The 24345-nt window shown below is 35.6% G+C and overlaps 1 protein-coding gene and 1 non-coding gene across 2 annotated transcripts; one reads left to right on the top strand and one right to left on the bottom strand.

Annotated features, from left to right (window-relative positions):
• Positions 1 to 10638: 10638 nt before the first annotated feature.
• Positions 10639 to 10745, top strand: LOC133781047 (small nucleolar RNA R71). The gene has a single exon (XR_009869844.1). It is a non-coding gene; the product is annotated as a small nucleolar RNA R71 (small nucleolar RNA).
• Positions 10746 to 16562: 5817 nt separating this feature from the next.
• Positions 16563 to 19082, bottom strand: LOC133777712 (G-type lectin S-receptor-like serine/threonine-protein kinase LECRK1). Its single transcript, XM_062217419.1, has one exon. It carries the CDS (start codon positions 19080 to 19082, stop codon positions 16656 to 16658), a length of 2427 nt encoding a protein of 808 aa, XP_062073403.1. The 3' UTR covers positions 16563 to 16655.
• Positions 19083 to 24345: the final 5263 nt, after the last annotated feature.

The raw sequence follows: 24345 nt of genomic DNA, 5'->3' as shown, positions 1-24345 counted from the left end.
TTGCGAATCCTTAAAGAATATCTTTTAGGACTCGCTCTGTGTGTCCTAAAAAAGTTTGATTTTGGGTTTTAAAAAAACAACTCCTGGAATGCGTGTCCTAAAAAAAATTAAAGTTTTATAAATAACTAAATTAAAAAAAAAACTCACACTTATCAGCCCCTCTTCTTTCTCTCTCCTCTCTCTCTCCTTCCCTCTCTCGCCTGAAAGTTTGTCGAGCCCGACCGCTGCCTTCCCCGCCGCCCAGGGAGCTTCGGAGGCCACCGAAGCTTCGACCCTCGCGAGCTCGAGCCCTCACGCGCCTCCTAAGATGGACAACTGAGAAGATCTCAGTGTTGGGTTTCCCAAAGTTTCCGACGAGATTCCGATCACCTTGGGTCGTTGTGAGTCGAGCCACCACCACCATCGTACTCAACACTTTCATGCGAGCAAAACCCAACCAAGGATCGGGTTAGAAGTCGCCGGATTTCATTTTTGGTGTTCGTCGGAATCTATGGAGTCAGAAACTTTTTACCTCAAAACCGGCCACCACATTCCGTTCCACGAAGAACCACCACCACCACAACGTTCCCCGAGCCTTAGGCTTCGAAAGTCAATCATTGTTTTCACGAACCACCGTCGCCGGTGGTGGCGCCACCGCTGTTGCCGGAGCTCCGACGGGAGCTTTGGCCACCAATTCATTTTTTAAAAATTAATAATAAAACTTTTTAGGACTTGCACATTTTTTAGGACTCGCAACGCAAGTCCTAAAAAACCCCAGTTTTTAAGGGCTCTCAAATAGAGGACTCGTGCCGCGCGAGTCCTAAAAACTTTTTTAGGACTCGCAATGCCAGTCCTAAAACCATTTTTTGTAGTAGTGATTTGTATAATGATTTTGTATTTTGTGAGATTAAGAGTGGAAATAAAGTCTTTTCTTTGAGTACATGTTGCACTATTTTTTATACCCTTTAGATTTTAGAATTCAATGTATTATTTTCATTGTGATTACTTCTACATTATTCGGGAGAAGATCTGAACAAAGTCTTTCTTCGGGAGGAAGAATCATCAAGGTCTTCAGGATAAGAACTAATCAAGTCTTTCTTCAAGATGAAGAAAACAATTAGTCATCCTCCAATAGAGTTTGAGTGAAGAGCTAATTCTTGAAAAAACAAGATTAGTATAAGAATTTGAAAGATCGTGCGACAACGATATAGAATGAGTCTAATCTTATACATGTCATTGTTTTTGTATTTGTGATCTTTACTAATTAGTTTTCTTTTCTAAGTGTGGCTCCATAGACTAGGACAACCGAACCATGTAAAAAACTATTGTGTTGTTTTTTATGTTCTTGAGGTTATTCTTTTTAAATCGGATTCATCACTATTCTAAAGTGATTAATCAAATAGTGTATTCGATCCAGCTGCTTGTTACACTTTTTGCAGTTAAAATAAGTTCTTTTAATATATTATTATTGGCTAACTATTAGTCTTTCCCTATATACTTCCACACTTAATTAGAAGAGAAAAAAAAATATGCATCTATTCTCTTCATTCTCTCTCATTTTCAATTATACTTTAAGCTTTTTTTAGTTAGATTAAACTGATAAATTTAAAACAATATTATGAGCATTAAATCTATAAATCAGATTCAAAACAACATTACATGCTCATACAACAATCCAGGAACACATTTTATTTAGAGCGTTGAATTGGATATATAGAGATTAAACATACCTGACATTGAGTCTCAAATGTTCATCTTTGAATCTCTCACGATCTACACAAACAATATTAGAAAAGCAATGCAATAGAGAACTTATGGAGAGCAACCCTTACCAAAACCACCTGCTTATTTTCACCCAACAACATATATGTTCTATATATATGTCTCGTATGCCTTCTTACCCTAAGGGGTATATTGAGCCTATTGGGCTTATATTATCAGATATGGTGCACTATGGTTTAATGAGCCAACCTATAGTCTTTAGGGTGCTACCATGTGCCTCAAATGCAATTAGATTAATATTAAGCATCCCATTATGGTCTTTAACTATTCGTAGGCACTCTAGAAAATGATTGTGATAATGGAATTATGTTTGTAATTATATTAGTCCATATAAAATTCTAACATTCTCCCACTTGGACAATATAATCAAACCACCATAATATTGTCCATCACTAAAAGGCAGTCTAATAAATCATATATAATATCATATCGATAGGATACATATATTATTTATGATTCGGTCTTGAAGACATTCAAATACAATAACAATCATTAAACCAAACATGCATGTGGTACATTAATTTGAGACTATGCACATTCATCTCCTTTTGTACATGTCACTTCGATGAACAATAGTATATACTTATATAAACATATATATGTAATAGCAACAATAAGAAGTGATTTCAATTATCATTATGCATGTTCATAACAAAACACAAGCTATAAGCAATCCATACAAAATACTAACATGTTCAATACATAAATAACAAAACTCCCACTAAGCTCAACAAGCTAGGCTCTTAACAATCCCATTCGGGCAACGTGCTCTAAAAACACACATACAGGTAAGCCTTTCGTTAGTGGGTCTGCTAACATGCTAGTGGTAGGCGTGTACTCAATAGAAATGAGGGACTCAGCGACTTTCTCTTTAACAAAATAGTACTTTATATCAATCTGCTTTGAGCGAGAAGTACTCCTAGTGTTCTTAGAGAAAGCTACTGCTGCGGAGTTGTCACAATACAATTTCAGCGGCCTCGAAATAGAGTCTACAACATTCAATGTTGAAATGAAATTCCGCAGCCATATTGCTTGACAAGTAGCCTCATAACACGCCATATATTCTGCCTCCATCGTAGAAGAAGTTGTGAGTGTCTGCTTGACACTTTTCCATGATACAGCTCCTCCAGCCATCATATAAATGTAGCCTGAAGTGGACTTTTTATCATCCACGCATCCTGCATAATTGGCGTCACTGAACCCAACTATATCAAGAGTGTCAGCTCGCCGATAAGTCAACATATGATCCTTTGTACCCTGAAGATACCTCATGACTTTCTTAGCCGCTTTCCAATGGCTAAGACCAGGATCACTCAAGTATCTACCCAACACGCTGACAACAAAAGTAATATCAGGACGTGTGCATACTTGAGCATACATCAAGCTACCAACCAATGACGCATAAGGAACGACTTTCATTTCATCTCTTTCTTTATCATTTTGTGGACATTGAGCCTTTGAGAACTTGTCACCCTTCACTATTGGTGCCTTCCCAGGAGAACATGCATGCATATTGAATCTTTTCAAGATCCGATCAATGTAAGTCTTCTGAGACAAACGAAGAATACCATTAGCCTTATCCCGAAGAATCTGAATCCCAAGCACATAGGAAGCCTCACCAAGATCCTTCATATCAAAATGGCTAAACAAAAGTTGTTTTGTCTCAGTCAACAGATCAGAATTATTAGATGCAAGCAGGATGTCGTCAACATACAGTACTAGAAAAATGAAACTACTCCCACTGACCTTCATGTATATACATTGATCTACAACATTCTCCTTGAAGCCATTTGTAGTGACAATCATATCGAACTTGAGATACCACTGCCTTGATGCTTGTTTAAGCCCATAGATAGACTTTTTGAGCTTGCAAACCATGTGTTATTTGCCAGACTTCTCAAAACCAATAGGTTGAGTCATGTAAACATCTTCAAATAAATCTCCATTCAAGAAGGCAGTCCTCACATCCATTTGATTGAGTTCTAGATCAAAATGATCAATTTTAGCCATAATGATTCGCAACGAATCTTTGGTGGAAACAAGTGAAAAGGTTTCTTTAAAATCAATACCTTCTCTCTAGCTATAGCCTTTAGCCACAAGCCTAGCCTTATATCTTTCCACTTGCCCATTCAAATCATGTTTGATCTTATACACCCATTTGCATCCAATGGGTCTGCAACCTTTGGGTAATTCAACCAACTCCCAAACTTCATTTTGTGACATATAATTCAACTCATCTTTCATTGCATCCATCCACAACACAGATTTAGAACTATTCATAGCTTCTTGATATGTAACTGGCTCAAAAGTGTCTCCTACATCAAACTCATGTTCCTGTAAATAGACAAGGTAATCATTAGGAATAGCAGACTTGCGGATTCTTTGTGATCTTCTCACCATAGCTTCATCATCCCCAATATCAAGATTTTCACATTGTTCTTGATTTTGAGGTTCATCATGAGTTTCTGCCGGAATCTATTCAATCACAGGGTCATCAATAAGAGCGGAAGCGACAGGTACAGGGACAACAATGCGTTCTTCCCTGAAAACAATTTCTCTTGACCCTTGACTTGAACCAAATTCATCCTCAAAATAGACAGCCCTATTTGATTCTATAACCTTGGTGGTGTGAGATGGGCAATAAAATCTGGAACCCCTTGATCCAATGGTGTAGCCCACAAAATAGCCACTAATGGTCTTCGGATCAAGTTTTTTAGACTGTGGATTATAGGGCCTCACTTCTGCTTTGCAACCCCAAACATGAAAATGACGCAAGCTTGGTTTCTTACTTGACCATAGCTCATAAGGCGTCTTTGGGACAGACTTGTTGGGCACTTGATTCAAGATATAAGTTGTAGCCTTTAATGCCTCACCCCATAAAAACTCTGGCAAACTAGAATGAATCAACATACATCGCACCATGTCAAGAAGAGTGCGATTTCTCCTTTCAAAAATTCCATTCTGTTGGGGTGTTCCTGGCATTGTATATCTTGCATCAATGCCACATTCCTGTAAGTACCTAGCGAAAGGCCCGGGGTTCCTTCCACTTTCATCATAACGTCCATAATACTCTCCACCTCTATCAGAATTAACTGCCTTGATCTTCTTCCCCTTTTGAAGCTCAACTTTCGTCTTAAAAATCTTAAACGCATCTAAAGATTCAGATTTTTCACGAATGAGCTCAACATGGCCATACCGGGAAAAGTCATCAATGAAGGTGATAAAGTATTTATAACCACCCATAGCAGGCGAAACAAAAGGCCCACAAATATCAGTATGAATAAGCTCCAATACATCTGTGCACCTGTCTGACTTGCTCTTTCTAACCTTGGCCGTTAACTTTCCTTTAATACAATCAACACAGGCAGTAAAATTTGAAAAATCTAGTTCTTGAAGAACCCCATCTTTCACCAACCTTTGCATTCTATCTTTAGAGATATGGCCTAAACATTTATGCCACAACATAGAAGATTTCAAATCTAATCTTGCACGTTTAGAGCCTACAACAGCATTAAGACAAGAAGTAGAAGAAACAGAAGCAACATCATGCAAATCAAGTTTATATAAATTTCCACATAAAGTTCCATTTCCAACCAAAAGAGAGTCACGATACAAAGTGAGTTTTCCAGTTCCAAAAAGAAAACTATATCCAAGCCTATCCAAAATAGATACAGAAATCAAATTCCTCCTAAAAGAGGGTATGTAAGCAACATCCTGTAACTCCAAAAAAATGTCCTGTATTCAACTGCAATCTAACTGTCCCCAAAAGTTCGATTTGGACTTTTTTATCATCTCCCATGTACACATTCTTCTCCAGACTACTCGGTCTTCTTCGACTTGTCACTACCTGCAAGGAATTCGTAACATGAATTGTGGCTCCAGTATCTAACCACCAATAATTTGAGGGCACATCAATAATATTGGATTCTAAACAAACCATCACAAGACAATTATCTTTCTTCTCTAGGTGAGCTTTTGTTGTGTAAAATCGATACGCAAGTGCACGTAATCGTAACAAGTAATAAAGAGTAAGTGAGATCGTTCCCACGAGGACTGTATACTAAATACCCAAACTTAATTCCTATTTCTATTTGGCTAACAATAATTGAGTCACAATAATTAACTAAAACTGTAAAACAAAAATCTAAAATTAACTTCAATAACTGAAAATAAATAACGTGACGGAAATTCAATGGATTAAAAACTAGGGCAATTAATTTCATCAACCATCCTCTTTAATTTTCCTTAACACAAATCTTACTATTCAGTTCTTCTCTTGTGATAGCAGGTCAACAATAATAACTTATATTCGTACTAGGATATATAAGTCTCAATCTTATGCAAATTTTCTACATCTCTGTGATAAATAAACATAAGATAGGCATTAAGATTAACAACCCTAAAACTACACAGACCACACAGGTACTCTCGTCCTAATATGAAATCTATGTTTATTCAATTACAGCATATTCAATTCTCACTTTTCAGATTTCGAATCAAAACCATATATTTCATGTTAATGGTGATCAATCATTCACAAGCATTATGTTCGAATTGAATAAATCACAAGATAAAATTGAAATCATAAAACTTGCATTAATTTAAAATAAAGGTTCAGGAGAATCCATTAAAACCCTAGGCTAATAGTTTAGTTCATGATTAAATCCATAATAACCATAGAAGAAATAAAAGACATCCAAAATACAGAAAATCAAAGTAGAAAAGAAGAAAAACTGTGATCAATTCTTCAAATCTGCTCGCAATCCTCTATCATGTGCCTTCAGCCGTCTCCTTGGTTAAATCTCCTCTAAAAATGTTATTAAGAAAGCTTTTATAATCCCTAATTAATTACGTGCGAAAGGACAAAATTGCCCTTGAAAAATGCCCTAACTTCGGCTTCCGTACGGACTGGCGCTGCGGCTCCACTTGATAGAGCCGCAGCTCTAATTCAGATTTTAATAGAGCCTCAGCTCTATTTGATAGAGCCTCAGCTCTAATGCTGACAGATTTGTTTTTCCTTCTCTGTAACTCATAGGGCCGCGGCTCTAATTCCAACTTTTCACCAAATCATCAATTTAACCCCCGGTTTCGCCTAGTTTCCATTCCTTAGCCCGTTTAACACCGTTTCTTCAAAAATTAAGCACTTTTCCTCCAATTTCAAGTTATTTCTTCCATAACCACACTTAATCCTGAAAACACAATAAACACCGGCATAATATCGCACAAAACCAAATAAAAGATTAAAATTGCATCTTAAAACACGCCATAAAAACATACCAAAACTAGTCCTAACAAATTCCCCCAAACTTATCCTTTACTCGCCCTCGAGTAAAGAACACAACTAAGACTCTATAAACCTAAACAAACCAAATTGACAACCATTAAAATAGCCTCAAAATTCATGAATGCCATATGCATATAATTCTAAAGAAAAGTAACGTGCCACTTCAAAAATTAATCCAGAATTTCAATCAAAATACTTCACCAATTCACTGTAATTCATCGATACTCATGCTCATTCACCCATAACCAAAATGTAAAGAATTGAACCAATCTATGCATGCCAAATTCTCACCATCAATCCACTCAACATGATTATTCCATATGCTTGCTATACTTACTATTCTCCACTAATGTAAACAAATACACACTTAAAAATCAATAGGACTTTACAAAGCTTGTAATAGATGGCTTAGGTAAAGGTGGATGAGAAGACATTTTAGGCTCAAGTATACCATAAGCATTCAAACCAAGCAACCTATCCCTTTAACTCAACTTCACATCCCATTGTTACTCTCTTTTTTTTCAAGATTGAGAAGAGTTGACTATTTATTCATCACACATTTTTTTCAAACTACATTCCCCCAAACTTAGATTTTTCCGTAAATAACTTAAGGAATGTAGTTTATTCTGAATTTATAATTTCTTTTCTTCTTTTGTTTCTTTCTTCTTCAATCTTTTTTTTTTAATTGCACTGAGTAACCACATATTTCTACATATGTCCCTTAAACATTCACTCCCCCTTCCAATCAAAAGATATGTTTTATGCTCATGGTATAGGACAAAGGGAATAATGAATATACGAATACAAGTATGGGCTCAAAACATGTGTTAAGCAATGAAAAAGGTCAATTGTAAGGCTCAAATAGGGTAACTAGGGATAAAAATATATAAGGGTTAGCTTGAAAGGCTCAAACGTTCCAAATATGGCCTATATCCTCTTCTCAAGTGTGTATTGTTTAGGATTTCGTCTCAAATAGCAAGCAAGCAAGTTCTAGAAAAATTTCAACTTGTACAATCCACAATCCAAATTCAACATGCATATACAAAGTTCAACTCCCACATTTACAACTATGAGCAATAGTTCAAACAAGTATCCAATTAACTACAGTGAAGTGACAAAGTATTTCAATCAAGCACACAGATTTTTTATATGCACAACTCTTCCTTCGGATTATACAACACAGCAATCATTCAATCTCATTGGCAAACAATTATCAAATTGGTTTACACTCTAACAACCCCGTGAAAACTAGACTCAAACACAATAACAACTAATACTAAACTTGAAAAACAACAAATAGCAACAAAGCTAAAAAAAAATCCCTTCGTCCAAACTTAAGACTAACATTGTCCCCAATGCTAAACTCAAATAAAAAGAAAAGACTTACCTGGAATAGGAGCCGTGCTAAAAAATTCTGATGGAAACCCTTAAATTGCGTTTCTAGGCCCAATTGGCGTCGCAGCGCTAGTGTGTAGAGCTGCGGCTCCAATTCAAATTTTTTGGCACTTCCCCTTCTGATCACATTAGAGTTGCAGCTCTAATTCAACTTTTGTGCTATTTTGCTGCTTTTTTTTCACGTTTTTCACGGTTCTAATTACATAAAACATTAAAAAAAAAACTAAACAAAAATAAAATAAAATAGAATTGTTCAACTAAAAAAAATAAAAATAAAAATAAAAACGAAAACATAAACTTGAGATGCCTCTCAAGGGCGCTGTCGTTAACGTCATTTAGCCGGACGCTGACCACTTTCTTAAATTCAACTCGGATCCAAACCACCCCTCATGTCCTTAAGAGCCATAATATCATGAGAAGACGCTCGTTTCTTGATATTGCACATTTTTGGAACTTTCCATCGCTCACGAAACAATCGAGCTTTCTCACTAAAGATCTTTTTCATTTTATGACGAATTGTTCGCTTGCCACCTTCAACCATAGATTTCTTCTTAGTAAATTTCAGCTTAGCACCCTTACTTTCCACCACATCAACTCTACAACAAGTTGGAACCTCCGTTGCTGCAAAAACATTAAATGTTACCTCTTCTTTTTGCACTCGCAATTTCAACTCACCTTTTTGCACATCTATTAAGGCCTTACCAGTTGCTAAAAATGGCCTTCCAAGAATAATTGGAATATTTTCATCTTCGTCCATATCAAGAATAATAAAATCTGCAGGAAAGATGAATCTATCGACCTTTACTAACACATCTTCTATGATCCCTCTCGGATGAGCCAGTGATCGATCCGCCATTTGCAAAGACACAGTAGTTGGCCGAGCTTCTCCCAATTTTAACTTTTGAAAAATAGATAGAGGCATTAGATTTATACTAGCCCCTAAATCACATAAAGCCTTTGTCACCATTGAACCCCCTATAGAGCATGGAATGTTGAAACTACCCGGATCTTTAATCTTGGGAGGTAGCTTCTTTTGAAGTATCGCACTGCACTCCTCAGTAAGTGCCACTGTCTCATAATCCTCTAGTTTCCTTTTCTTAGTCAAAATTTCTTTCATAAACTTCACATAACTCGGCATCTGTTCAAGTGCTTCGGCAAAAGGAATGTTGATGTGTAGCTTTCGAAAGATATCCAAAAATTTAGAAAACTGCTTGTCAAGCTTATTCTTTTGAAGCCTCTGAGGATATGGGATCTTTATATGGTGATCTATGCTTATTTCTGGCTGCTTTGTCTCAAGGTTCTCATTAACTTCTTCAACTTTACCCCTTTTCTGCTTGTTCTCTGTGATAGGTGCCTGTTGATCCTGCTTCTGCTCAACTTTCTTCTCTATACTTGGTCCCTCATACACTGTTCCGCTCCTCAAGGTAATAGCTTGACACTGTTCATTAAGATTTCCCTTCGGATTCACTTCAGTAGTGCTTGGCAAGTTCCCTTGAGCTCGGTTTGCCATAAGCGTGGCCAACTGTCCAATCTGAGTTTCCAAGCTTCGAATAGATGCCCTCGTTTCTGTCATAAATTGAGTTAACACATCAGCCTGACCGTCTTGCTTTGCTTGCATCTGTTGCTGTGCAGGTCTTACTGGTTGCTGCTGATAAAACCCAGGAGGAGGTCGAGGATACTGTAGTTGATTTTGTTGAAACTGTTGCTGACTGCCCTGCCCAGTTGTCCACGAAAAGTTTGGGTGATTCCGCCACCCTGGATTGTAATTCATGGAATATGGGTTGTTGGAAGGCCTTGGGAAGTTCCCTATTGCTTGCACTTGCTCCATAGGCATATTGTTAAAATCCCTATTTGTGCATTGTTCAAATAAATGAGGCCCCCCACATAACTCACAAATTATCTGCATTTGCATCACTGGAGCCTGAGCATGAATGTTATTCTGCTGTAACTGTTTAGTTAAAGTTGCCACTTGAGCTGACAACATTGAAATGGCATCCAATTCATGCACTCCAGCTACCTTCTTATTGGTTTCTCTTTCTGATGGCCATTGATAGTTATTCATGGCCATTTCCTCCAACAGATCATAAGCTTGGTTGGCGCTTTTACTCATGAACGCTCCTCCAGACGCTGCATCTATGATTGTGCGAGTAGTACCACACAAACCATTGTAAAAAATATGGACTAGCATCCATTTTTCGATTCCATGATGGGGACATTTTCTCAACAGCTCCTTAAACCTCTCCCACGCATCATACAACGATTCACTATCTTTTTGGTGAAAATTGTTGATTTCACCTCTATACCTTGCAGACAGCGATGGTGGGAAAAATTTTGCTAAAAATTTTTGAGTCAGCTCCTCCCATGTTGTTATAGAATTGGCTTCCAGAGAAATAAACCAACTCTTTGCTCGGTCCCTCAATGAAAACGGGAAAAGTCTCAACCTCACTGCATCATTTGTCACTCCATTCATCTTGAATGTGGCGCAGAGCTCTAGGAAATTAGCCAAATGTAAGTTTGGATCTTCCGTTGGCAATCCCCCAAACTGAACTGATGATTGTACCATTTGCAAAATAGCAGGCTTAATTTCAAAATTATTAGCCTCAACCGTTGGAGGTCTAATGCACGACTGTGCCCCCGTTACAGTAGGTAACACATAGTCCCGCAAACTTCTTTGCATTGGTTGCTGAACTGGTGCAACTCCTATTCCTCCAACATTATCCGCTGCTATCCCAGCATTTCTATTCTCATCGTTACCATGGGCAATGTTGTCGACCCCTCCGTTACCTCTGTTCTGAGCCATTTTTTCTACCCTTTTCTGTTTCCGATTTCTTCTACAGGTTTTCTCAATTTCCGGATCAACAGGCACCCTTGACTCAGACCCCTGTCGTCGCATAAACTATATGAGTACCTGAAATCACAAAGTGCAACAGAAAACTAGAATGAGAATGGTAAGAAAGGTAACCAAATTAGAAAAAGAATTATTTTCTTGATATTAGTAAAAACAGTCCCCGGCAATGGCGCCAAAAACTTGTTGTGTAAAATCGATACGCAAGTGCACGTAATCGTAACAAGTAATAAAGAGTAAGTGAGATCGTTCCCACGAGGACTGTATACTAAATACCCAAACTTAATTCCTATTTCTATTTGGCTAACAATAATTGAGTCACAATAATTAACTAAAACTGTAAAACAAAAATCTAAAATTAACTTCAATAACTGAAAATAAATAACGTGACGGAAATTCAATGGATTAAAAACTAGGGCAATTAATTTCATCAACCATCCTCTTTAATTTTCCTTAACACAAATCTTACTATTCAGTTCTTCTCTTGTGATAGCAGGTCAACAATAATAACTTATATTCGTACTAGGATATATAAGTCTCAATCTTATGCAAATTTTCTACATCTCTGTGATAAATAAACATAAGATAGGCATTAAGATTAACAACCCTAAAACTACACAGACCACACAGGTACTCTCGTCCTAATATGAAATCTATGTTTATTCAATTACGGCATATTCAATTCTCACTTTTCAGATTTCGAATCAAAACCATATATTTCATGTTAATGGTGATCAATCATTCACAAGCATTATGTTCGAATTGAATAAATCACAAGATAAAATTGAAATCATAAAACTTGCATTAATTTAAAATAAAGGTTCAGGAGAATCCATTAAAACCCTAGGCTAATAGTTTAGTTCATGATTAAATCCATAATAACCATAGAAGAAATAAAAGACATCCAAAATACAGAAAATCAAAGTAGAAAAGAAGAAAAATTGTGATCAATTCTTCAAATCTGCTCGCAATCCTCTATCATGTGCCTTCAGCCGTCTCCTTAGGTTAATCCCCTAAAAACGTCATTAAGAAAGCTTTTATAATCCCTAATTAATTATGTGCGAAAGGACAAAATTGCCCTTGAAAAATGCCCTAACTTCGGCTTCCGTACGGACTGGCGCCGCGGCTCCACTTGATAGAGCCGCGGCTCAAGTGCAATTCGCGATCTTGGTTCCTCTCTGACTTCAAGCAGCGCCGCGGCCCCAACTGATAGAGCCGCGGCTCAAATTGCCTTTTAACTGCTGCCTTCTCTGTAACTCTCAGGGCCGCGGCGCTAGTGCATAGAGCTGCGGCTCAAATTGCATTTTTTTACCAAATCTTCAATTTGACCCCCGATTTCACTAACTTCCATCCCTTAGCCCGTTTAACACATTCTCTTCAAGAATTAAGCAATTTTTCTTCAATTTCAAACTTTTTCCTTCATAACCACACTAAATCCTGAAAACACAATAAACACCGGCATAATATCGCACAAAACCAAATAAAAGATTAAAATTGCATCTTAAAACACGCCATAAAAACATACCAAAACTTGTCCTAACAGCTTTGAACTTTCTACAATCAGCTTTCTTGTGCCCAAAATTCTGGCAAAAGTTGCACTTCCCTTTGAAAAACTCATTCTTATGACCATTAGAGGATGAGCTGGACTGTCCATTCCCTTTAGGACTAAGTGCCTTTTTCTTGGGAGGTCTTTGGTTACCAGAGTTACTAGGAGTGAACTTTCTCTTGTGAGAATTATTGGGGTTTGTCACCATGGAGATACTTCTTGCCCTTCCCTTTCTCATGTCCTCCTCTTCCTTGGCAAGAATAGTAGACATCTCCCCAACAGTCCATTGCTCCTTCTGAGTATTGTAGCTTGATCTGATTGAATCAAACTGAGATGGAATGTTCTCCATCACCAACCACACCATGTAATCCTCACCAAGGTCCATATCCATAGCCTTAAGTTTATGATAGTGGCCCATAAGCTTGTCAATGTGAGCCCTAATGTCACCTGAACCATCATAAACAGTGTGATGCAGCATGTTCAAGTGTTCATTCTTCTCATTCTTTGAGAATTTCTTATACTTTTCCTTAATGGCAGCAAGAAAATCCTTTGCATTTTCAGACTTGGGAATACTATCACGAATGGATTCGTCCATGTGATATCTCATAAGCATCAAGCAATAACGATTGGAGTGTTCCCAGCCCTCGTAAGGTTTCTTATCCTTCTCAGTAGCATCATTAGCAGGCTTAGATGGTGCATCAATTCTCAAGGCCAAGTCCATTTTCATGAAGGTCAAGTTCATCGTGATATTTTCAATCCACTGCTTGTGGTTGGTTGCATTCAGCGTCAAGACGGCAGGAGATCTAGGAATGCTTACAGCTGACATTGAGAAACAAGAGCAATAACTATTAAATACATGTTATGATAAACCATGTCATTTGTGCTCTTTTCTCATCAATATATGATCGCAAAATAACAAATGATCATTATGTATGCTAGAGTTCTTAGACAAACACACAAAATAGAACTCATACACAGATAAGAACAATCTATTAAACATTATAATCAAATACATTAATTTACTATCGAAAAGATAGATAAATTGTGATTCATAATGTTTAATAAATTTTCTTCACCATATTAAGCATCCTTACCAAGCAATTATTATCGATAGGATAATTAATTACTTATATAGATCTTAATGTAATTTTGGAGGAAAAAACACAAAATTTAAATAAATAATTATTTAAATGTTCTTCTTTACTAAACAATTCACATGCTTATTCTTACGACAGGTAAGAAAATAAACAATAATTGTTGACAATATATAATAAGATTCATGCCACAAAAGATTAAATACAAATACAATTATGAACAAAATTCATGGATTAATCTTGTGCATAAACATATATAAAATAGGGTATTAAAAGTTGAGTGAAATGGTGAAAAATTAGGTCCAAAATGGACTTTATACGCGCCCCCACGCGCCCTAATTTGAATTTTTTTTTTATAAAACAGTCTCAGAAAACGACATGTCGTTTTAAAAAAATGGCGTGTTGTTTTCCAAAAACGACTTGTCGTTTTTAAATATAAAAATCGACTATACGTCAAACGACATGTCGTTTTCCAAAAACGACTTGTCGTTTTCCAAAAACGACTTGTCGTTTTTCAATATAAAAAATCGAGCCATACGTCAAATGATGTGTCGTTTGGGCTGAAGGGATTCTATGTGTCCGTACGAACGACATGTCGTTTTTTACCTGACAGAGGCAAAACGACATGTCGTTTTCATCGTCCCTGTCACCCAAATTTGACCCGTGGGTCTGATTCTTGGGTCTACGCGACCCGGTTCGTGACCCGATCGGATAGGCCATCTCCAGCCACCAAATCCAACTCTGTTTGAGGGGTTTTCCTCCACGTCTCATCCTCTATCACTTTCCGGCCTCCATTTGGGTTAAAAAATTCTCAAAACCAACAAACATATATACATTTTTCTATGAAAGTTTTTGGAAAAAAATGGGTATACATGGCCGAAAAACACTCAAGAAATTCCCCAAAATTTTGTCCAAAAAAAAAATTGTCTGAATCCATTGATGATTAATATACTAATTTTCTACATAGCCCAACAATGATATTCAAAATTTTATTGTAAAAAAAAAATTTGACAAAAAAATGGGGTATATGGCACTAAGCTCTAAAATCAAAAGATCTAGCTCTTGATACCAATTGATAAATTTAAAACAATATTATGAGCATTAAATCCATAAATCAGATTCAAAACAATATTACATGCTCATACAACAATCCAGGAACACATTTTATTTAGAGCATTGAATTGAATATATAGAGATTAAACATACCTGACATTGAGTCTCCAATGTTCATCTTTGAATCTCTCACGATCTACACAAACAATATTAGAAAAGCAATGCAATAGAGAACTTATGGAGAGCAACCCTTACCAAAACCACCTGCTTATTTTCACCCAACAACATATATGTTCTATATATATGTCTCGTATGCCTTCTTACCCTAAGGGGTATATTGGGCCTATTGGGCTTATATTATCAGATATGGTGCACTATGGTTTAATGGGCCAACTTATAGTCTTTAGGGTGCTACCATGTGCCTCAAATGCAATTAGATTAATATTAAGCATCACATTATGGTCTTTAACTATTCGTAGGCACTCTAGAAAATTATTGTGATAATGGAATTATGTTTGTAATTATATTGCACTATTTTTTATACCCTTTAGATTTTAGAATTCAATGTATTATTTTCATTGTGATTACTTCTACATTATTCGGGAGAAGATCTGAACAAAGTCTTTCTTCGGGAGGAAGAATCATCAAGGTCTTCAGGATAAGAACTAATCAAGTCTTTCTTCAAGAGGAAGAAAACAATCAGTCATCCTCCAATAGAGTTTGAGTGAAGAGCTAATTCTTGAAAAAACAAGATTAGTATAAGAATTTGAAAGATCGTGCGACAACGATATAGAATGAGTCTAATCTTATACATGTCATTGTTTTTGTATTTGTGATCTTTACTAATTAGTTTTCTTTTCTAAGTGTGGCTCCATAGACTAGGACAACCGAACCATGTAAAAAACTATTGTGTTGTTTTTTATGTTCTTGAGGTTATTCTTTTTAAATCTGATTCATCACTATTCTAAAGTGATTAATCAAATAGTGTATTCGATCCAGCTGCTTGTTACATTTTTTGCAGTTAAAATAAGTTCTTTTAATATATTATTATTGGCTAACTATTAGTCTTTCCCTATATACTTCCACACTTAATTAGAAGAGAAAAAAAAATATGCATCTATTCTCCTCATTCTCTCTCATTTTCAATTATACTTTAAGCTTTTTTTAGTTAGATTAAACTTATAAGGTTAATAACTTTATGTGTAGTTTGAACTTAAATGAATAGTGTTGTTTAGTTTTTAAGTGATAGTTTGTATACTTCTAAGTTAATATTAAAGCTCAAGTTCCAACTCAGTTCGGGAAAAAAAAATGAAGTTGCAACTCGAAATCCAATTAAAAAACTGAACCAATCCAATTACTAATTAGATTTGATGATGATTTTCAAAATCCAACCTTTAATTGAATTGGATTAGAATAGAACAAAAATGTTGGCCCTATGTTGAATCACTTTGTTTTATAGTATTTAGATTACAGATTTGTTAAAATTTCTCCTTGAAATGAACATACAAAAAGAAAAAAATTGTATATTATTTTCTCTAGAGAGAGTAGACTACCAAGTTTAGGCAAATCCAAAATGCAGAAAAAAATTCAAATTAAAACATTCTCAAAGCACTGGTATCAAACTACATGAGGAGAAAAAGAGACGAACCTAACGTTATCAAAAACTCCAAAATACAATCACATAAAATTGGGGGAATAAGTTGGGCATGGAGGAACAGAGATCTCAGTAATCCCTTCTAACATCAACACCACACTTTTCATTGAAGGACGAAGAGTTGGATCATCTTGAATGCACCACAAACCCACCTTCACCATGTTCTCCAATGTCTTCTTATCTACTTCTTCACCAATCACAAGCTTATCCAGCTCCATAGAGGAAAAGCACTTGTAAACCCAACTAGCTAGAACAATCTCATCAGTATCTTCCACATTAACTTCCAAATTGGACCTGCAACATATAATTTCCAGGAGAACTATCCCATAGCTATAAACATCTGTTTTAACAGAGATTGGAAAGTTCTTTTGCCATTCAGGGGCCAAGTACCCTCTTGTCCCTCTTACCCTTGTCATAGTTCTTGTTTGGTCTGGCATGAGTAGCTTTGCCAGCCCAAAATCAGAGATCTTAGCCGTCCAAAAATCATCCATCAAAATGTTTTGAGGCTTAATATCACAGTGGATGATCGGTGTCCTACACTCTTCATGAAGATAGAGAATGCCTCTGGCTACCTCAATCGCAATTCTTACCCTGTCCTTCCAATCCAAGCGCTTGGATTCGTTATTGAATATAATATTTGCTAGGGAACCATAGCTCATGAACTCGTAAACCAAAAGCCTTTTCGATCCTTGAGCGCAGTATCCCAACAACCGAACTATGTTCTTGTGGTTAGCTCTTCCAATTGCCCGCATCTCAGAAAGGAACTCCGTCTCACCTTCTTCAACCAGCTTTTCAAGTCTTTTCACCGCAACAAGTTTTCGGCCTCTGTTTAAGGTCCCTTTGTAAACAGTTCCGAACGATCCTTTTCCCAACACTTCTTTGAATCCATTCGTTGCCCTTTTGAGATCATTGTACGAAAACACTCTCAAAGTAAGCTGATCGCCAACCATGCTTAGATTTCCAATGTCCCTCAGCCTTTTGTACCTCAGGTCACGAATCTTAAAAGCATACATACCGAAAATCGCAAGTGCAACAAACGAAAACACAGTGAGGCCAAGAACTAAGACAAGAATTTGCACCATGTTCCTGTTCGTCACGCCTTGATTCCTCGGCTTCGGCGTCTTTTCTACTGTGTTGTTCGAACTGACTGTTTTGCCCACCTTGAAGAAAGCCGTTGTTGACTGTGAAAAATCTCTTCTTACATATACCAAGGGAAGCTGATATTTCCTACAGTTTGCAGAGCTCTTCTCGTAATGCGCCATGCCACAATTGCAGTCTTCCAAACACTGATTCTTACAGTGGTTTGAAGACATTTGCCCTTCGTCGTACGGATCACTACCCCAAACTATATTCTCCATCTCTTCCATAGTATAGGAAGTAGTATTCTCTTCCCCACCATCTTTACACCCCCTCCATTGATATTTTCTCAAGCAGTCGATAGCCTTTTCATTTTCGGAATAAGAATAACCAGTTCCGGGAATACACTTACACGTTGATGCTGCGTCAAATATTGTGCAGTAGCTGTTTAAGCCACAATAACCATGCACATTACAAGGATTGATAATCGATGACCACAGATTGGATTCTTTGAAACCTTCTGTCTCACCACGCCTGTGCGAATATAACCGAAAGCTTCCATCTACGTCAAGAGTTGCGCGATATATAGTAACTACATTTTTTTCAGGACTGTCGTATGAATTGTATTCTTTGTTCAATGGAAGGATCACCGGAGACTCGTTAAGCTGTACTACGGCTAGAAGGCCAGTTTCGTTAAGATAGAGCTCATACCCGATGAGCTCTTCAACCCGAGTATCGGAGGCCCAATACGCATCTTGAACCCGAACCATGTATTTTTTTGCATACAGGACAAGGTTTCCATCTGTTTGCATGATTAGAAAGAAATCTCCTTCTCCGGGATCACTCGTGGACTTGTTCGAAAACAGCCTAGCACCCGCAGTCAAATACTGACCCTGCAGGATCGTATCAGTTGGGTGATCGAAACTCTGCCAAGTGATCTTGTGATTTTTATCATATAGAACAAAGTTGCCATTATCGAGCATGGATGCAGAAGAAACAGGGACACTCGAATTGGCGACAAGTATTTCTGGTCCATCTGCTGTAATCAGGACGAGCTTAAAACGCTCAAGGACTAGTTTTGGGCTACTGGAGGCGAGTATCGGTGCATTATTACGATTTGCTGTCCAAACGGTGGTGTTCTCCTCAGCTCCGACTAACCAGATTCCGATGGCATAGCCTTGGCGAAAAGGATAAAATCCAAAGGAAAAATAACCAGATGGTGAAGACCAAACGGAGTGCTGATCACGGCTAGTAGTAGCTACCGGGACAAGTGAAGCGCCCAGTGCGATAGTTTCATTGTCTGCTGATACAAGGAAAGGAAATGATATGGCCGAGGCAGAGAGCAGCATGAAAACAATTGACAAGTAAGCCATGCTTCTTCTTCTACTTCTTCTTCTTCTTCTTTCCAAATAGTATACAATTTATTTTCAAAGCTTATGATTTTCAGGGATATGAGATGACAGTACGATATCCATTAAATCATGTGGAGCACACATACATTAAATCATGAGTTTCAAGTTGGAAGTCTTTCACCGGATGATACCTTTTTTGTTCAATGATAAAAAATGAAAAAAAAAAGTTATTTGAACAAAATTAGAAACATAATCACACAGTGAAACTCTTTTAAAATAATAGTGAATCCTGTTTCCATTTTTATTTTATTACTAAAAAAACATAAAGTAGCTTGAAAATAAAATTGAGGTTGAAAAATGATAACTGTAGTTTGAAAAAAAAATTAATGTGATGTATATACATATTTGGGGGAATTATCCTCCATGGGCTTCACTTTAAGCCTTACTGGTGGGGCTCTCAGTGTTTTCGACCTTTGAACAGTTTTCGGCGCGATTTTTTTTATAACCGTATATATTGTAGCTATTTAGAGCATCAGCGCGATTTTCAGAAAATTCTGAATAGTTAATGATACTGAAAACTTGGTTCAAACATGTTGTTGCACGCGTGACTAATTTTTTTTTATGCGCGTGGAAAGCAACATGTTTGAACCTAATTTTCGATACTGTAAACTATTCGGAATTTTCTGAAAATTTGCAGGATGCTCTAAATACCTACAATATACACGGTCATAAAAAAAAGTCGTGTTGAAAACTGTTCATTGGTCGAGAAACACTGAGAGCCCTACTGGTAGGGCTTAAAGTGAAGCCCCTATAAAAGAATTATCCTATATATTTGTAAATTGAGTTTAAAATGTTGGTAAAATAATATTGAAGTAGAATGAAATTAAAGTAGTTTGATTTTTTTTTTCTAAAGTGTTTGTAAGAAATATTTCTTTGGAAATTTTGAAAACAAAATTGTGGTTAGAAAATATTGGTATATAAAAAAAAGTTATTGTAATAGTTTTTTTTTTTTTAAATTGAGCTAAAAATGATTGAAGTAGAATGAAATTTAAGTATATTTATTTTTTTTCCCTAAAGTGCTAAAAGTCTATGTAAGAAAATTCTCTTTGGAATATTTGGAAAAATATTTATTTGGTTTCTAAAAGAAAAGTAGCTTGAAAACAAAAATGGATGGTATATGTCGATGCCGTATGTCGTCAACCAAAATAATAAGAGCTATTAAGCAACTTATAAACAAAAAGAGGAAGAAAAGAAGAACAAAAGATTTTTTAGTCAACCAAAATAATAAGAGCCATTAAGCAACTTATAAACAAAATGAGGAAGAAAAGAAGAATAAAAGATTTTTTATGTCCGCGTTAAAGGCTTAGGAGCAATTTCACAGCGCTTTGAGTACAAAATTGAGCATGAATACAAATGATTAAATCCATATTATTTATAGACCCGGTTACAAAAATATTATTCTCTTATTCTAGGGAATTTACAACATAATATTCAAATTCAAATACAAATGAATATTTAAAATATTTGAATTAAATACATTATTCAAATAAAGATCCCTTAAAAATAGGGTTGTTATACACAGTTCCAGCTAATCATCCCAAGTAAATAGGGATTTCCTAACTACATCTCTGCGTACTGATTTAACGCGTATTTGAGCTTGCTTGCTGCTTCAACGCGCTTTCGAGGTTGATTATAACTTCGAGCTTATATTCCAACATCATCGCCTCCTTGTGTGATCAGTCTTTTGAACTCACATTTCGAAGGAGTCTCCTTCTTTCGAGCTCACAATTCATGCTCGAGTGCCAAGGACGTGGCACCTTGGAACTTCATGATTATATGTTCAAGTATCATGCTGAATACTTTACATTGATTTCGATCTTTTCTCTTGCGAGCCTACATTTCGAAGTTACTTATTTATTCTCAAAATTTGGATGTAACATTATAAACAAAAACTATTGTAATAGTTTTTTGTTTAAATTAAGCTAAAAAGGTTGGGTAAAAAAAGAGATTGAAGTGTACAATTTGGTTAAATTGAGCTTACAAGTTTGAAGTGTAATGAAATTTAAGTATATTGAAAAACTTTCACTTGGTTTATAGTTGAGGCAGAAGTTAATATAATTATTTATTTATTATTATTATTTGTAATTTTAATGAAATATTAAATATTATACGTAGATTATTTATTATATGTTTAATAAAATATTAAATATTATACATAGATTTTAAATTTAAGTTTTTTGCTAGTTTTTTTTTTAAAAAAAAATTTGTTGCTAATTCACAGTAGATTATATTATATGTTTAATATGATATTATTCTAATAAATGAGTTTAAATTTAATTAAATTTTATTTAAGTTATAAAACGTATGATTTTATTATTTTTAAATAATTATCATTGTAAAATTCTCAAAAAAGTTGGACCTGAAAAAAGCTTATGATACCGTTGATTGGGATTTTTTTTAGAGAAGATGCTTATGGTGTTAAACTTTCCAATTAATTTTGTGAAGCTAATAATGATTTGTGTGCGAACTCCTCGATTCTCCTTACTTTTAGATGGCTAGCTTCATGGTTTCTTTGAATCTAAGAGGGGTTTAAGGCAAGGGGACCATTTATCTCCTCTCCTTTTTGTCATATGTATGGAATACTTATCTAGAACCTTAGCTAAGATTGCTTGCAAGACTGAATTCCATTTCCATTACAGGTGTAAGGAGCTTAAGCTAACCCATATGTGTTTTGCGGATGATGTTGTTCTGTTTCGTAGAGGAGATTATAAATCAATAATGCTTCTCCTGCAAGGTTTTAAAAGGTTCTCTGACACTTCTGGTTTATAAGCTAATGTGAATAAGTCAACGGTTTATTGTCATGGGATGATTGAAGAGGAAGTGAACCGAATCCTCTTAGTCTCGGGGTTTACCAAAAGCCATCTTCCTTTTCGCTATCTTGGGATACCGATATGCTCCAAAAGAATTAGTTTGGCTGAGTGTAATGTGTTGACTGAGAAGATGATTCAACGAACTAGAATTTGGAGTTCAAGACATTTGTCCTTTGCTGGCAGACTTACTCTTGTGAATGCAGTTCTGATGTCTATTCATCTTTATTATTGGGCTTAAGTTATGATTCTTCCGAAGGCCTTGTTGGACAGAATAAACCAAATTTGTAGAGCTTTCCTTTGGCACATTTCATCTGAGTATAATGGACCCGATTATGTTTCTTCAAGAGATGTGTGTAAGGGGAAGATTGAAGGTGGTCTGGGATTGAGAAATATTGTTTATTGGAATTATGCAGCTATTGAGAAACAGTGTTGGCATATCTCAATGAACAAGGAAAATCTTTTGGTGAAATGGGTGCATTCGGTTTATCTAAAAAGCCAAGATTGGTGGGACTCCTAGTGATAGTAGCTAGTACTGGTGGTAGATTGTGCAGATTAATGGGAAAATCAAAAGTATTTTATCCAAGAAAATTCCTACTCTATCTCATAAATCTATAAAGCATTAATCACTAACAACCAAACCAGATTTGTCTATGCAGATATTTGGAGTAGATTAATTGTTCCTAAGCATAGAATCTTTACTTGGCTTTGCATTTTACGGAGATTGAAGACTAAGGATCGCATGAGAAAATTTGGTCTGAGCATAGATCCTTGTTGTAGCATTTGTGGATTGAAGGAGAAAACTCATAATCATCTCTTCTTTGATTGTTTTTTTAGTGCTCATTGTTTTCAAAACATTTTGGTGTGGTTGAAGATTCGGATCCATTATTGTACAATTGAGGGCATCTTTAAATGGATAAAAAGAAGCAAGTTGAGTAGATTCAAGAAGTTAGTGAGTTTGGCTATTCTTTCTAGCCTTGTCTACCATATATGGAGAGTTCGAAATATAGCATATTGGGATGGTATAGTTTGGTCTGTTCAGTATACGATCAAAATGATAAAATTGGTTGTTTATAATAGAATATTTTATACAGGTTTATTAGGAGTGAGTGTTGATGAGTTAGGTTGGTTTCATAACATGTTTGAGTTGTAATTAGTCTTTTTGTGTAGCTGTTTAGATTGTTTCAGCTGTTGTAATTTTTTGTTCTTTGCAATTCAATTGACTCACTTACCAAAAAAAAATATCTAAAAAATATCATATTTTAATTTGTTTAATTATTTATTATTTTAAAATAATTATTATTGTAAAATATCTTAAAAATATCATATTTTAATTTGTTTAATTATTTTTAAATAATTATCATTGCAAAATATCTCAAAAATATCATATTTTAATTTTTGTTATTATTTATTTTATTTTATTTAAGTTTAAGTGTTTACAAACTATCGTTAAATATAAAAATATTATGTTAAATATAAGAATATTACGTTAAAGTTAACATTAAAAAAGTAAAAAACCGTTAAAACTAAGAATTTCCGTTATCTACACACTTATTATATAGAAGAGACATGACCCTATATATAAATTTTTGCTTCTTTTTGTTTATTCCAGGTGAGAGACGTGAAGGGAGAACTGGTGCATGCATGCACGGAGCGTGAGGCAGGAGACAGCTGGCAGGTGGGTGTCAAGCGGAGCGAGTCGGGTCTCGGCTGGGTCAAGCACAGGTCGGCTGGGGCTGCTGGAAGACGCGTGTCAGGAGGAGAGTGCGCTAGGTGGCACGCTGGCTGCAAAGCACAGGCAGCTCATTTTGGGCCTGGAGAGGTGGGCCTTGCTTCTCTGGGCTGGTGGCTTGCAAAAATACTAATTTTTCACTTCGTTTTTCAATTTTAACTATTTCTCTCTTTCTTTTCAAAATGCAACATAATTCCTAAAAAAAAAAATTAAATTAAATCTAAACTAAACTAAATATTTTTAATTGTAAAATTTATTCTAATAACTTCTTGAAAATATTAATTAAGACTCAATTTAATTTGACATTTAAGATCAATAAATGTGCATTTTTTACCACAAATCACACAACAACAATTCAAATAATTAAATTACAACATTCTACACCAAAATAAATATAAAAACACACAAAATTCTATAACAATAAAACAAACCTAATAAATTCAAAATGACTCAAAAATTTAATAAATTACTTTTTTTTTTTTTTTTTACCGAACACTTTTTATTGCACAAATTTTTCATAATGCACTATTTAACTTTTCCAAATAGACTTAGCAAGATCACTCTTACCAAAAAAAAAATAAGTAGTAGCACATGCACGTGCCTTTAAACTAATATATTTAATTATTAAGTAATGACATACTTAATAATTTGGTGCACGTATCATTATTTGTGAGATTACGTTAAA

This window comes from Humulus lupulus, chromosome 5 (assembly GCF_963169125.1).
Source record: "Humulus lupulus chromosome 5, drHumLupu1.1, whole genome shotgun sequence".
Taxonomy (NCBI): Eukaryota; Viridiplantae; Streptophyta; class Magnoliopsida; order Rosales; family Cannabaceae; genus Humulus; species Humulus lupulus.
Note: the sequence above shows the minus strand (reverse complement) of the source record. Positions and strands in the feature narration are given on the sequence as shown.

What these genes read in the sequence shown, in the direction of transcription:
- LOC133777712 (XM_062217419.1), bottom strand. Translation starts at nt 19,082, where the DNA reads ATGGCTTACTTGTCAATTGTTTTCATGCTGCTCTCTGCCTCGGCCATA.